Source organism: Dama dama, chromosome 24 (genome assembly GCF_033118175.1).
Source record: "Dama dama isolate Ldn47 chromosome 24, ASM3311817v1, whole genome shotgun sequence".
NCBI classification, from domain to species: Eukaryota; Metazoa; Chordata; class Mammalia; order Artiodactyla; family Cervidae; genus Dama; species Dama dama.
The window spans coordinates 43,561,371-43,577,799 of record NC_083704.1 but is presented as its reverse complement, the minus strand read 5'-3'; the positions used below and the strand labels follow the sequence as shown (position 1 = coordinate 43,577,799).

The 16,429-nt window shown below is 42.7% G+C and overlaps 1 protein-coding gene across 5 annotated transcripts in view; it reads left to right on the top strand.

Annotated features, from left to right (window-relative positions):
* PTPRG (protein tyrosine phosphatase receptor type G) overlaps positions 1 to 16,429 on the top strand; it is a 759,790-nt gene that overhangs the window by 727,621 nt on the left and 15,740 nt on the right. For all 5 annotated transcript variants that reach the window (XM_061128174.1, XM_061128173.1, XM_061128172.1 and 2 more), the window contains 10 exons: positions 144 to 278; positions 1,483 to 1,617; positions 3,789 to 3,961; positions 6,112 to 6,247; positions 6,720 to 6,866; positions 8,720 to 8,813; positions 9,715 to 9,791; positions 10,283 to 10,411; positions 14,322 to 14,468; positions 15,433 to 15,575. In XM_061128174.1, coding sequence (XP_060984157.1) covers positions 144 to 278; positions 1,483 to 1,617; positions 3,789 to 3,961; positions 6,112 to 6,247; positions 6,720 to 6,866; positions 8,720 to 8,813; positions 9,715 to 9,791; positions 10,283 to 10,411; positions 14,322 to 14,468; positions 15,433 to 15,575 — 1,316 coding nt within the window. The remainder of the gene's footprint in view (positions 1 to 143; positions 279 to 1,482; positions 1,618 to 3,788; positions 3,962 to 6,111; positions 6,248 to 6,719; positions 6,867 to 8,719; positions 8,814 to 9,714; positions 9,792 to 10,282; positions 10,412 to 14,321; positions 14,469 to 15,432; positions 15,576 to 16,429) is intronic.

Genomic DNA, 16,429 nt, shown 5'->3' with positions numbered 1-16,429 from the left:
GCTGCTGAGACGGTTGAATGTGTTTTCGTACTGCACAGAGCGTTCATGAAAAACGCAGCCTATTCAGTGTGGAAGGCACTTGAATTGTTTACCCGGTCTGTCGTGCTGCTTTCATCTTACTGTGCGCTGTGTCTTCTTTGAAGGGTTACAACAAAGCGAAAGCCTACATCGCCACCCAGGGACCGTTAAAGTCCACGTTTGAAGATTTCTGGAGGATGATTTGGGAACAAAACACTGGAATCATTGTCATGATTACAAACCTTGTGGAGAAAGGAAGAGTAAGAACTTTTACTCATGTACCTTCATTCAAAAAATTACTTGTGGAGCGTCTGCTGTGGGGCAGAAACTTGATAAGGCCAAAAGAGTTAGAGAAATGAGAAGTGTCCTCCATGCCAGGAAAGTGGGCACTTACCAGAGTGGATTAAACATGATGATCAAGGTGAAAAGGGTATCTTTAGGTGTTAATCTGTCTTTCTGAAATAGATTAACAATACATTTATAAAAGGCTTTAAAAAAAAAGATGAATAAGGTATTAATTAGGAGGATGCTGCAAAATGCATGGATGTATTCTATAGTACAGATATTTTTCTAAAGAGCTAATGTTTGAGGTGAGATTTAAGCAATGAAAAAGAAGGCAGGACATTCTAAGTACAGCGGATAGAAAGGAAAAAGTAGGGACGGTGGAAGAAACAGTATATAGTCAAGGAACTACTAGTAGTTCAAATCCAGGGGAGTAAAGACTGCTTCAACACCTCGACCATCACTAAGAGAATCTTTTTTTAAGATGATGAGTCATATTTTAACTTATCGGATTTTGAACTTACATTAGATATTAATTAATTAATGGAATGGAATAGAATAAGGTTCCAGGCTCTAGTCCCTTACTCAGAATAACTACTGCCTCACTTCGTGGAGTCAAAATTGGTGACCAGTTTTTAACACAAAGGCTGTCACAGTTATAAGAGATTTCCTTTATTCCCCCCTTAGTGTATTTAGCCACATATGGTATGGCATATCGGATCTTAGTTCCCCAATGAGGGATCCTGCCTGCACCCCCTGCATTGCAAGTGCAGAATGTTAACCACTGGGCCACCAGAAGTCCCACAAGAGACTTTCTTTTACCTGTAAATGCAGGCCAACCTCCCAAATGACACTTAAACTTCCTTGGCAACATATCATACCTACATTTTGTATGGGTCGAATATATAGGACTTTTCTTAGACCCTCTTTAAGGTACATCATGAGATGCAGGATGGTATTCCTGCATTCCTCAAATGATCTAGCCCACATGTGTCCCAAGATTAACCTCTGCAGGGGTCGCAGCTGCCTCCCAGGACTTAAGCCCATTCATTCCTGATTTAGTCAGCCACATAGTGATAGTACCTGTGTTTCAACACTGCCATTTGAAATCACATTACCAACAGTGGAATTGTGGTATCGATTGCAGTTATAATTTACAACTTTATTAATCTTTTTTTGCAGCGAAAATGTGATCAGTATTGGCCCACAGAGAACAGTGAGGAGTATGGAAACATTATTGTCACCCTGAAGAGCACAAAAGTACACGCCTGCTATACTATTCGTCGTTTCTCAGTCAGAAACACAAAAGTGAAAAAGGTACTGAAGGGGTTGGGTGGGCTGCCAGGGCGTCTCTTTTTAAACTAGTATGAAAATCACGGTGCGACCAAGGCCAACTCTCATAACCAACTTGGTTTTTTTAAAAAAGTATTTTTGAAACGTTTTCTCACAACTCTCTTGATTGACATCAGTGTATGGTGTGAAAGATATTGGCAAAGCACATAATAGAATTTAACTGGCCTGATTGAGTTCTTTAATCTCTTCATGAAGGAGGCTTCATTTGGGGTGGGGGAGGGACCAAAGGTCCTCTGAGGTTTTGGTAACCAGCAAATATGACAGCATCTGTTTGGTAATTTAGCTTTTTAAATATAATTTTCTGACAGCTTTAAATCATTGTTTCCCAAAGTGTATCCCAAGGAATACTGGCCCTGCAATATGCTTGCAAAACTCAAATTCTGTGATTCAGTAAGTGTGGAAAATGAGTACTACATGAGCCTGAATTCTCCCTTAAAAATTTACAAGGAAAACAAGTACCCAGAGTGCCAGAGTAAGGAAATCGATGTAACTTTGTCGTGTTTCCTAATGTGATTTAACAATAACAGTACCATTACCATCCTGAGAATCACACTTATGGAAATGCCACTTTCAAGTTTTCTCAGTTTCTCTTGTTGAAAATCCACTGTCCCATTGAGACTCATAGATCACTGTAGCAGTACTAGGAACTCAGGACAGATGCTCATTAGGACAATGTGGAGTGTCACACACTCTGTGGAGGCTTCGGTAGGCAGCTGTTGGTAGCAATGGCTCATTTATTTTTCTAGGCTTGGGCATCTTTGGGAATGTGATAAAACTGTCTGCCCCAGAAGAATTCACATTTACTCAGGTTTTTATATACAATTTCAGTGGCTCTGAAGCCCATTCATGGTCCAAGGTTAACAGTCCTTTGCATGTATAGTTTTCTTCCCAAGAATGGCAGAAGTATTATAAAGATCAGTAGCACTGTCTTTATCTGTGTTCTCTCTACCAGAGTTGTGAGTTGGTTCAAGCTAACCAATAACCAGTTTATACTCATGAAGTATAACATCCATTACTCATGCAAACACCTCAGGTATTTAAATATGGCCCACTTGCTCTTATTTTAGAAATAGCTTAGGTCAGAGGAGGATATCAAATAGGAATGTCAGGTGTTTTGCACACTGACAGTAGTAACTGAAAATGAGGAAGAAAAAGAAAAAGGAGAGGCGACTGGAGGGTGGCCAACTTAATAATCAAGGACATAATAAGGCGACTTAATAATCAAGGACATTCAAGCCCTGTAGCACGGGGCCAAGCACTCTACAATGTTCAATGTCGATGGGTTAATGTCCCTGAATCATCAAAAACATTTTTAAATTTTACAGGTATTGATAATAATAATAAAACACATCACAGCAACTGATCAGTTTGAGGAAGATGGTCAACAAAGTGGTTGAAATGTAAAACGTTTAGCCACTTAAAGGAAAACAACTCTAAAAAATTCATCTTGAAAGGGACAGATAAATTGACTGTTGCCTTGGACTCGAGGTTAAGAAGGATCTTCCCCACACTTCCCGGAGGTTGCACAGCACCCGCCCTGAGGCTCCTAAAGGATCAGCCTAGACAGCCGAGAAGGAATGGTAGTCCTGGCACACTGTCAGAGGAGCTGGGGCAGGAAGTCAGGAGATGGAAGTTGTTTAGTTGCTGAGTCGTGTCAGACTCTCTGCGACCCCATGGACTGCAGCCCGCCAGCCTCCTCTGTCCATGGAATTTTCTAGGCAAGAAGACTGGAGTGGGTTGCCATTCCCTTCTCCAGGGGATCTTCCTGACCCAGAGACAGAACCCCGTGTCTCCTGCACTGGCAGGTGGTACCGCTGAGCCATCAGGGAAGCACCTAGCAAATAGAAATCTTGTAGGCAAATTACTGAACTCTTTGGATAGGTGCAGATCCAGAAAAACGAAATACAAAGCATTCATTCTTGGTGCAGACTGAAACCATATTCTCTTCTATGAGGTATCTGAGCCTTCTCATCCCGCTGGGTCGTGTCCTCATCTGCGGCCTGAGAGGACCACAGAGAGGATGTCACCATTAGGGCGAATGGGAACAGAGGTGGCGATTCCTGCCGTCCTTACAGCATCTTCATCTAGAATGCCCGCTCTCGGCTTAAAGACATCCTTTCTTGCCTTTCTCTCAGGGTCAGAAGGGAAATCCCAAGGGGCGGCAGAATGAACGCACAGTGATCCAGTACCACTACACGCAGTGGCCGGACATGGGGGTTCCGGAGTACGCCCTCCCGGTCCTGACCTTCGTGCGGAGGTCCTCGGCCGCCCGCACGCCGGAGATGGGCCCTGCGCTGGTGCATTGCAGGTGAGGAGCCAGCGGACTGGGAAGAGCAGGGGCTGTGGGCCTTGGGAACCGGAGCCACTGTGGGCCTGCTGCTGCTTTGTTTGACACAGAAATAGAGTCTTCCACCCAAAACTGGGACCGGCGAGACTTGTCAGGGTTAAAGGAGGTCACTCTAGTCCTCTCACAGTAAGAAAGCAGCTGCTGTTTGTGAGGGTAAAACAGAATGAACTCGTAGAGGGTAAGTCTCCAGTTTTTATAACACCATCTCATTATTGGTAAAATCCAGTGTTATTTTATAAGGCAGTTGTTGGTAGCTCCCAATATATAAGGAAATGGCAACCCACTCCAGTACTCTTGCCTGGAGAATCCCATGGACGGAGGAGCCTGGTGGGCTACAGTCCACGGGGTCGCCAAGAGTTGGACACGACTGAGCGACTTAACTAACTTACTAATATATAAAAACCATAAACACAAGATTAGAACTCCCCACACTAGAAACTTTGAGGCTTTTTGTTGTTGTTGTTTGGTTTTTAATTTTTATTGAAGTATAGTTGCTTTAGAGTGTTTGTTAGTTTCTGCTGTAACAGCAAAGTGAATCAGCTGTATGTATACATATATCCCCTGCTTTTTGCATTTCCTTTCCATTTAGGTCACCACAGAGCATTGAAGAGCTTTTGAGTTTTTGAATGTGGCTTTTCTGTAGGGTTCCTTCAAAGAATAGTATTTATTTTCTGGGTAAAAGGCTTTGAGCTTATAGGTACTATATAAAATACCTTTGTAAAGCACATATAAAGCCTGTTTTCCCTTCTAAACTACCTTAAACAACCTTAGTAAATAGTAACATTAATGCTCTGTTGTGTCCGACTCTGCGACCCCATACCCTCCAGGCTCCTCTGCCCGTGGTGTTTCTCAAGCAAGAATACTGGAGTGGGTTGCCATTTCCTTCTCCAGGGGAATCTCCCCGACCCAGGGATTGAACCCATGTCTCTTGTGTCTCCTGCATTGGCAGGTGGATTCTTTACGCTGAGCCATCTGGAAATCAACCTCAGCTGGTTGTTTAAAATGCTTTTATTGTATTTTTAAAATTTTTTTTATTGAAGGATAATTGCTTTACAGAATCTTGTTGTTTTCTGTCAAACCTCAACATGAATCAGCCACAGGTAGACATACATCCCCTCCCTTCTGAGCCTCCCTCCCGTCTCCCTCCCCATCCCACCCCTCTAGGTTCATACAGAGCCCCTGTTTCAGTTTCCTGAGCCGTGCTGGCTGGCTTGGCTCTGGCGTTCAGACAGATGTTGCTGCTTCTGTGATGTATGTTACAAGGCCGCACAGCTTCCCTGGCACGTCTTTGAGGCGGCTCCCCTAACAGGTGCCCACAGAGCAGCAGGGGTTGGAACCTGTCTTCTGTTTAGAGTGCCACGAGAACGCTCCATTTTTGCTAATCCATTTACAATCGCTAAAATAGAAGAGAGTCTACCAGAGAGCTTGTGTATCAGCAGAGTTGTGTCAGACGGGGAACCTGCTAGGGGGATAGGGGCAGAGATTCTGCCAAAAAGAAGTTTGTTGTTCAATATGGCAGGACTTGGGTCTCCCTGGGGGGGGGTCTCTCCTAGTCCACCTCTGGATTATGAAAGGAAAGTATCCTTTTCAGCAGGAACTTTCCAATACTGAGCCCACTGGGGAGTCTGGAGAGCAGAAAGCGGGTGTGTTGAAAGGACGATGGGTTCCCCCAGGATCGCTGGGGGAGCGGGAGACCCAAGTGATGCCTCCGTGGGAGTGGTTCTGGTGTGGGCATGCAGCTGCCAGGAGGGATGCCTTGGGCTCCCTGGCATCATGGACTTAGATCCTTTTGCTTGAGCTACAAGGAAGGCCAAGAAAGCTCATATGTAGCTTATATATATATATATATATATATTTTTTTTAAGTATACATAGTCTCTATTTTCATACAAGGTATGAAGGTAGTCTTCCCTCCACATCAAGACTCAAGAGGCAGGAAGGACCCTCTTGTGGTTTGTGGATACCCTCCATACATCGTAACCTGCGCCAGGTCCCCCAAACAATGGGGTTACTTCTCAGGGCCTCAGAGGCCCGGAGGCTGTCTCTGCAGTCCGCGGTGTGTGCCGGGCCCGAGCAGCAGGGGAGCTAGCTGAGCATCTGCCTCTCTTCCAGCGCTGGTGTGGGCAGGACAGGTACCTACATCGTCATTGACAGCATGCTGCAACAGATAAAAGACAAAAGCACAGTCAACGTCCTGGGATTCCTGAAGCATATCAGGACTCAGCGCAACTACCTCGTCCAGACTGAGGTGAGGAGAGGCGGCTGCCCCCGCGGGCTTCCCGTGAGCTGGAGCGGAAGGGTGAGGGAGCATCAGCAGACAGGGCCGGGAGGAACCCACAGGGGTTGGGATGGGAAGCTGTCCTGACGAGGATATCTGGTCGTTCCCCACTTCTGTGCGGATGTGAAATGAAGCCGCGACACAGTACCTAGTGCTGTGTGTTCGCTGCTCTGGGAGTTAAACTCTCTGGCCCCAGAGGATGGTTCTAAAGCCCTCCAGTGAACACACGTTTCCCTGCTGCGTGTTTGGGGCATGGTGTGGAGTACAGAACCGAAGCCACTGCGGTCCCTGCCCTCAAGTCGCCTCTGGCGGATTAGGAAGTGAGCACTGAGGGAATTCACGGAGAGGTCCCTGCCCGGGAAGAGCTCCTCGAAGGCAGAGTTCCTGCAGGAAACAGGTGGTATAGCTCACCTCGGTGACCGTCTCGCCCTCTGCCTCTCAGGAGCAGTACATCTTCATCCACGATGCCTTGTTGGAAGCCATTCTCGGGAAGGAGACTGAAGTGTCTTCCAGTCAGCTGCATAGTTACGTTAACAGCATCCTCATCCCAGGAGTCGGGGGCAAGACACGGCTGGAGAAACAGTTCAAGGTAGTGCTTTGAAGGCATTTCTCTGGGCAAAAAGCAAGGAGGCAAAGAAATGCCTTGAGTTGAGGGGTCGTGTCTTTTCGGCATGAATGTTTAGACTGAGATGGATGATTTGGTGTCCTCCTGAGATGTAATACACGGGAAAATCAGGGAAAATCAAGCTGCGGCTTGTTTGTAGCTGTCTGAGTACAGTGTGCTGCGCTGCATTTTCTTCTGTGAAGTTTACAACTTACTTGAACATAAACACTTGCCCCTGGCCACAGTGACATAATATGTTGTTAGTTGTTCCAATTAAAAAAAAAAAAAAAAAAATCCCCTGTATTTTTTCTGACCTAATTTATCTCACCCTTATGAAGAACGGCTATTTGTTGACATTATCTTAAAAGCTGAGCTCTTTGAAAGACTATCCCAGTAGGTGATTTAGAAACTAAAAAAGACTTACTAAGCAATACTAGAAAAAAGGTTAATTTTTCCTAAATGGGGTTTTATATCTTTGATAGGGGCACAAGGAGGGGAGGCAGTTAGGGTTATACGGAATTGAGTGAAATAAGGTGAAGAGAGAGACTGTAAGAACTATTAAAGTAATTAAGTTCAGAGCAGCTCAGCCATCTCAAAAGTACTGAATGCCTCCTACTTAGATTTTTAAAGTCTAATGAGAGACTACTGTCTTTTTTGTACATTGTTCTATTTCTCATTTTGTGTCAAGATAAAAAGAAGGAGATGAATCGCTGCAGTTTTCATTTTCATGGTAAAACTTTCCATAGACACTGAAACCTTCCTTTGAATCTCAGCTCTGAAGAAATGAGACTGTCAAGCAAATGATAACAAGTGACATGAAATGAAAAATAGATTAATTTCACCAGGTTCAGTCATAACAACTTTACATTTCCAGGTCTCCTTTTATAATGTCCTACCCACTCTAAAAACCATTAAGTTAATTAATAGTGAGGACATAGTGTCTTATTTCGAATGTTGAAAATGCATTCTTAAAAAATTAATATTTCTTTCTTTAAAAAAATCATTTTTTATTGGGGCAGAGCCAGTTAACAATGTTGTGATAGTTTAAGGGGGACAGCAAAGGGACTCAGCCGTCTCCAGACGCCTATCCACGCTCCCCCAAGCCCCCTCCCATCGGGGCTGCCACATAACATTGAGCAGCGTTCCCTGGGCTGTACGGTAGCTCCTTGTTGGTTGTCCATTTTAAATATAGCAGTGCTGAGTACCAATATTTTTTAAATTCTGCCTTTTGTTTCTGAAACATTTGTTTATACCTTGTTTTAAAAAATTCATCAAAGGAGACGGGGTTGTTTATTCTTTTACAGGTATAGAACTTACCTAGAAAGAAAACACAAGAAACAGAAACTCAGGCTGCCTCCAGGGCCCTGGACAGTGTAGAGCAGGAGACCATTCCCATACACTCTAGTAGAGAGCGTATGGGGAAAGTCCACATGAATTCAGTAAATCCACATTAATTCAATAAATACTCCTTACATAGAGCCTGCCATCAAGAAGCCTAAGGCCTAAAAGTGAGTAAAAACAAGATGCAATCCACCAAGCCAGCTGAGGGAAGTACTACTAGTGAGACACGAAGTGTTCTTAGAGTGCAAAAATGTTTAAAAGTCATTAGTTATCTGATTATTGGCGTTTCTGCCAGATCATCAAGCAGATGCTATCAACTATAGCTTTGTTTTTGTTCTGTTGTCTTTCCCAGCTTTACTGAGATAGAATTCTAAGTTTAGGGGACACAGGTATGATTTGACGTTTATGTACATACTGAAAAATGTTTGCCACAGTAAGTTAACACATGCACAAATATAGTCCTTTGAATGAGGACGAAAATGTTGCTTTTCTTTCAGCTGGTCACACAATGCAATGCAAAATATGTGGAATGCTTCAGTGCTCAGAAAGAGTGCAACAAAGAAAAGAACCGGAACTCTTCAGTCGTGCCATGTAAGATCTTAACATCGGTTCAACTTGACTGTGTTTGTGTTTTCTTGAGATTTTATGTGTTAGGTAAAGAGGCAACCACCACCATGGGGAAAAGTTATGCTTAGGACAAATTGAACAGATGGGAGGGGTAGCTGTCAGCACCAGGAAGTTGCTGTGTCTATGGGACAAGAAATCTAGCTTCAAGTTCACCTTGAGACTGAAGAGTTAGGCTATTTCTACCATGTCTTAGCTTAAAACCCTAAAAAGAAAGGTAAAGTCATTATCACCGTGGCATGAATGCTCTCTTAAAATAGAGTCCTGTTTTAATCTGTCCAACTGGAACTACAATTATTAAATTATCCTGTCAGCTGAGACCAAGACACTTGATAGGTGGTGACCACTGTGTAAGTAACTTGGGACTCAGCAGAGGATACTGTACGTATGCTATGGAAACAGACATAGGGAATCGGTGGAGAGATTCTCTTGATTGAAAAAGGCCAAGATTTTCTAAGTACTTCCTGAACAGAAAGATAAAGGTAAGGGGATGCAGAAGGGCAGAGTGCAATATGTTGGTCTAATTGTAGGAACATCAAACCAGGGTCAGCAGTGACCTCAACTCCTCTTTCGTCTCTAGCTTCTTTTTGACCTGCTGAGAAAGCGTCTCCCACAGTTGCATGTTATTCCCATAATGCCTGCATCCTTCTGGGCACATGCAGATGGATGTGTAAACTTTTCTTTTACATTCAGTCTTAGCTGATAATGCCTTAGCTTGGTTAACAACATAGGTTTAGTCTTAAAAAGAAACAGGACCCAAAAAGAAATAGGAGCCAACGGACTCTATGGCTCATCAGGTAACTGAGAAGGTGCTGTGGATGGTGTGTGGGTAACCAAGGCAAATGTGTTTTTGTTTTTTCTGTCATAGCTGAACGTGCTCGAGTCGGTCTTGCACCGTTGCCTGGAATGAAAGGAACTGACTACATTAATGCTTCTTATATCATGGTGAGAGTCAACAGTTGGTTATAAGTAAAGCTGCTTACATTGAATGGTGCTAAAGAGCAGACACCACCTATGCAGCTTTGATTTTTCAAATACTTTCTTGGTGTGTAATATCAAAATTGGAGAGATTTCTGCATCTGGAAACCTTTAACAAAGGATACCTAATCCATGAGGACACAAAAATGCTTACGAAACAAGCTTGTTAGGAAGTGATCGTCTTACTGATTTCACCCATCTAGTCTTGGAGTAAATGTTGAAATTACTGTTAAGTAAAAACAGCAGGGGGAATGAGAAGTGAATAGGACACAGAGAGAAAACTGTCTCTACGTGTTAGCAGAAGTATGTCTAAAAATTAGCCAAGTGCACTGAAAGCCTCTTTGGATTGTTTCAGTGAGGTTAGCACCATGCTGGTCTTATTTCATGAATGTGTTTTACTACCGGGGAGTTAGAATAAGACACTCATAATCACTGGTTTTTCATCTTCCTAACTAAAGGGCTATTACAGGAGCAATGAGTTTATTATAACCCAGCACCCTCTGCCGCACACCACCAAGGATTTCTGGAGGATGATTTGGGATCACAACGCGCAGATCATCGTCATGCTGCCAGACAACCAGAGCTTGGTAAGTGAGGCACACCTGCTCTGCATTTGTGAGGCCGCGAGCATTCATGACCTTACTATAGGGCGGTAGTGTCTGCATGAGCTGGGGAGGGAATGTAGACTGCTCATTTCATAGGTCTGCTCCAATCCTTGATTCCTGATTCCTAGTGGTAGAACCCCTCAACTCTACTGTAAACAGTAGGTGACAGAAGGCTTTGAAAAAAAGTTCTTTTTCCAACCTCACTAGTGTATGAACTGACACTGATCTCTTCGTTTCAACGAACGAGTAATAGTAGTCAACATGTATTGATTATATATGACCTTGTTTTTACATGTATTAACTCACTGAATCATTTCTACAACTTGATGACATCGGTACTGTCTTCACCTCCTTTAGGAGCTCAGAAAACTGAGGGAACTAGTTTGCCCAGGGGCATATACAAATAATTACAGCCATGATTTGAGTCACTTGTCTTATTTTGTTATTGTATATGTCCAACCCCACATCATAGAAATGTTTCCCAGCGCCCCCCACCAAAAAAAATCAGTATCAAAAGTACTAATAATGTATCATCATTTCCCCCCACTCCACAGGCAAGCCAGATCTGTTACAGGGAAGGAGAAAAGGAGAGACTTTTTTTTGTTGGAAATTAACAGTGCTTTTTAAAGACCTCAACTAAGCTACTAATTCTTTCTCCTCCATTTAGTCCATCCCTATCAAGGTCTCCAGACTTTCCAGGTGGATCAGAGGTAAAGAATCCACCTGCCAATGCAGGAGACCTGGGTTCGATCCCTGGGTTGGGAAGATCCCCTGGAGAAGGCAATGGCAACCCACTCCAGCAGTCTTGCCTGGGAAATCCCATGCACAGAGGAGCCTGGCAGGCTACAGTCCAGAGAGTCACAAAGAGTCACGACTTAGCAACTAAACAACAATTGAGGTCTCTAAGACCCTAGAGGAGAAGGGTGAGCACGTTTATGAAAATAAGTTTTAAGTGATACCACTGCACTCTCATTGCCTCAAGTTTTCAATCAGTTGGGTCTTCAGAAGTTACTACGAGGACATGGAAGCACACAGAGTAAAAACAAAAACAAAAATGATCTGCTTCCTTGAGTGTCAGGAGTAGTGAGTTTTTTAATCAGAAAGAACAGCATGTGACTGAACCCCTAGTCTTGATGACATGCGTTTGACTATGTGCCCAGTCAGTAGGAACTTCACTTCGTCGCTTTCTGCTCCAGCTTCAGAATACCAAGACTGCTTCTGTGTGATAGAATGGCAACAGAGTTGAGAATCTTAAGCTAAAAACTGGAGTGTAAATTTTCAAATTAGCTGGCAATAGGGGTCTATTCTGTTTGGCATATGGAAATTGGAGGCATTTAGGGTTGTTAAAACGTGCATTTGTTGGATGAGTCAGTGTTTTTTGTTATCCTCACGGAACAGAGGACAGTCACTGAGAGCATCGCTACCCACAGGCTCATTTGCATGGGCAGGCGAGTGGGAGCCTGGGTCCGGTGAGTCTGCTGTGCGGGCAGGAGGCTGCAGGGCCCGGCCTGTCACTGCCGGGTCTCTCTCTGGCCCAGGGAGGCGATGCTGGAGTCCGGCACGTCCGCGCTCATAGCTCAGAGGTGGAGAGTCAGATTCAGTACCGCGTAGCGTTTTCTAAGGGCTTTCCTGCTGGCTGAGTCGATAAAGAATCTGCCTGCAGCGTATAAGACCTGGGTTTGATCACTCGGTCAGGAAGATCCCCTGGAGGAGGAAATGGCAACCCACTCCAGTATTCTTGCCTGGAGAATCCCATGGACAGAGGAGCCTGGCGGACTATAGCCCATGGGGTCGCAAAGAGTCAGACATGATGATGGCTCTGCATTTTTTGTGTGCTTTGTTATTTATCACTACTGTAACTTTACAAGACCATGATTCTGTGGATGGTCCAAAAGTCACTGTGGCCAAGGCATCTTTGCCTTATCCATAAGCAAAATGCTGAAGTCAGTGGCATTGTTTCTTTGCAATAGTCTGTCAAGTGGAGCCATTATTCCACAGTTTACCGCCAGGTGTTCAAAACTGTTTTTCTGCCTTTCTTTCACCTTTTTGTCAGTTGCTTGGTTGTGGGGTTTGTGACCTCATGACTGTAGCCCACCAGGCTCCTCTGTCCAAGGGGTTCTTCAGGCAAGAAGACTCGACTGGGTTGCCATTTCCTCCACCATTACTAACTCCTTTTGGCAGTTGTTAAGCCAATTAGAGAATTTCTAATTCATATATCATCATAATAGTTATTTGAGGTATATAGTTTTATTATTCCCACTTTTCCAATATGGAAATTAAGGCTTAGTTAGATTATTCAGGATCATATCCAGTCCTATGCTTAATCTGTGTATTTGGTCAAATTTAGAGGCCTTGTTCATCATTATGTCTTTGTTGTTGTTTTAGTTGCTAAGTGGTATTTGACTTTGTAACCCTATGTAGCCAGCCAGGCTCCTCTGTCCATGGGATTTCCCAGGCAAGAATACCGGAGTGGGTTCCTATGCCCTCCTCCAGGGGACCTTCCCGACTCAGGGATCAAACCCACGTCTCCTGCATTGCAAGTGTATTCTTTACTGCTGATCCACCAGAATATCTGGTAAAAGGGTCCTAATTCCACATCCTAGGGCACAGTGTATTAAAATCCAAGACAGTTACAGACTTCTTTTGTATAGACTAAACCCGATTGCTAATCTGTTTCCCCTTATGCTGAGCTTTAAAAATAAAAATGTACTTGGCAATAAGCTATATTGAAACTTGAAAGGGTGATAAGTCTTATTGGACTGTTGGCTCATTTCTAATGCAACAATGTAAGATTAAACAAAACCTTGCTTTGAACATTATTCAGAATTATTTCTGACTTCACTAGTATAGTGTCTAGGCTTTTTCAGGAAAATGCCCATAGAAATAAATCTATATATTACAAGCAAACTGTAATTTGCCATTTGAACTGATGAGAAAAAGGAGACAAGCCTCATCATAATGATTGTATTTCTCAGTCTCCAACCTAGGCAACGGTTATCTTTTTCTTAGGCATTCATAGTTTTCAGGGAGAGAATTCAAGTATCAAGCCTGAATATTGTATTAGTTTCAGATGTATAGCTAAGTGATTCAGTTATTTTTTTCTGATTCTTTTCCATTACAGGTTATTACAAGATACTTGAATATTGCTCTCTGAGCTGTAAATTATTATTGCTTATCTATTTTATGTACTATAGTTTCTGTTACTGAATATTTATGTTTGCTCTTAAAATAGATAAACATTTAAAGGTTGCCTGATTCAAGACTGAAAGACTTGAAGTCTTAACACTGACAGCTTAACTTCCCTTTTACAAAGCACCTTATACTTAGAGCCAGCATGCTTATTTATGGACCCAAGCCTTGGTGTTTTCATCTATAAAGACAGAAGATAAAAACTGCCTTCCCTCACTAGTATATTAAGAAAAGTACATAAGATAATGTTTACAAAAAGTCTTTTGGAAAATGCTAGTCAACTGTACAACTCTTAGTAACATAATCCATAGAACAACAATTAGTGTATCTTAGTTGCATTAAGCCACTGTGAAATAATAAAATTGATAGGATAGGAGATCATATCTCCTTTTTTATTTTCACACTTAGCATTACACAGCATTTCTTAGCTAGGGGTTAGACATCCCCTACAGAAGGAGCCTTTTTGGTTGTTAGAGTAACATAGATGAGAGGTGTCAAAAAATAGTGATTGTGTTTTACAATAAAATACAATAACCGCTGACTGCAGCATGAAGCAATATGGGTATATCAATAATTCTATGAACCCAACTTACAAGATGATCTGGGAATTATGGAAAATTGCAAACATTAAGAAATTGGTAAGAAGATTCAAGAACAAATTGTTGACAGCCCTGCAATTAATTTTTTTCTTCGGTGCCTGTAGGCTGAAGATGAGTTTGTGTACTGGCCCAGTCGAGAAGAATCCATGAACTGTGAGGCCTTTACCGTCACCCTTATCAGCAAAGACAGACTATGCCTCTCCAATGAAGAGCAAATTATCATCCATGACTTTATCCTTGAAGCTACACAGGTAACCTCAACCTCAGGTCCTTGGTAACAGCTGTACCTGGATCCTGGGTGATTCTAAGTCACAATGAAGTAATCTATGACCCTGATTACAGGCCCAGGCAGGCGTCTTGAGTATGACCCAATTTTAAATGTGCACACTTCCTTTTTTGCTTCCTTCAAGTATTTTCTTTTTCCAGGTGGAAGGATGAAATGTAGCAGTTCCTCTGATTGAGCGTGCATACAAATGGGCTTGTTGACCTAATTATAAAAACAAGATACTAGAGCTCTGTAGTTACTTTGCCATCAGAAATGTAAGCCTTACAATATGTTGCAGAGGGGACAGTATTAAGACTATACATTAAAAAAAGAAAATACACAACATTTTGATGAGTAATTAACTACCTTCCTATGGAGTGGTTAAGAGGGGAGCTATCTTATTCAGTAAATTAAATACTGATGTCCTTACCCCTTCCTTGTTTTTATTTTTATAGATAAGATAGAATAGGATATAAAGTCTTTTATAGTTTGTTGTCCCTTAAAATGTTTGCCCGAACAGGATTCTATTTCACTATGATAACCTCATTTGTTGCTTCCCTGGTGGCCCAGCAGTAAAGAATCTGCCTGCAGTCCAGGAGACACAGGTTCCGTCACTGGGACAGGAAGCTCCCCTGGAGAAGGAAATGGCAACCCTCTCCAGTATTCTTGCCTGGGAAATCTCATGGACAGGGAGCACGACCAGAGTTCATGGCATCAGAAAGGATTCGGACACAACTGTAGCAACTAAACTTCCACACCACCAGCCTCATTCGCTAACTGTCAGGCAGACCTCCCTAGTCTTTCCTCCTCAGAGCAGTTTGGGTCTCCTGGCAATGATGGCATTCTTCAGTTATCTAGACCATGTACTTCCCAGGAGCAAGTTTCTGTTAAAAGACTATAGATAGGATGAGGTGAAGGATGACCTGTGACTCGTGTCATACTGGTTGCAGGATGACTATGTCCTCGAAGTTCGACATTTCCAGTGTCCCAAATGGCCCAACCCGGATGCCCCCATCAGCAGTACTTTTGAGCTTATCAACGTCATCAAGGAAGAGGCCTTGACAAGGGATGGCCCCACCATTGTGCATGATGAGTATGTACCAGTTTTTTCATTTTCCTGTTGCACTGTGATAGGAGGAGGGAGGAAAGAGAGACTTTACAAACCCTCTCTCTGTGTGTGACAATTCCAGGGTATTTCTAACGTGCACGTTGTGGTTTCTAGTGCACCTGTGGAAAATGTTATTCATTTTAGTTTGTCAAAGGCTTCAGGTTCTCCTAGAGTATGGGTTCATCTTTCTAGATAGGACTGTTTATTAGCCTACCACAATACATCTGCATGCTTTCCTAGGTTTTCTGTTTCAGAAATGCAAACTAGACAATAATTTACATGCTTACATTTATATTAATTTACATGTCATAGTTTATATTATCTTTAAATCCTTACACTGATTTTCAACAAACACTAGGTAGAAAACCTTTTAAAATATGTTTAGCAATCAAAAAGTTAACTCTTATTAATAATAATATTTATAGCTTACAATGTGTTTTGAAGTTTACTGTCTCTGGAGGTTTAAAGGCAAAGCATGATTTGCTTCTAGCTCAAAGCTGCTAAGTGTCTGAATGGAGTTCAAACCCAGCGCACTCTCACTTTAATGAGAGGGACAGGGTCCTAGATATACCTAATGGTGTATGAATATCTGCAGTCAAACTTCATAGATGGGACTTGACTTGCAAGACAGTGGCAGATGGTTTCAAATCTCACAAGCCTCTAGCCCAAGTTCCAAGGTAGGTAGCTTCCTTAGTCAGCAAGTTGTTAAGCATTTACTATGTAAATTAAATTACCACCCTCTCTGCTAGTGTCGATATTAATATATTTCACAGTAAAGCTTATAAAATAAGCCTTTGCCTTGACCTGATGCTGTCACAGGAAGTGAACAGAGACTTCTG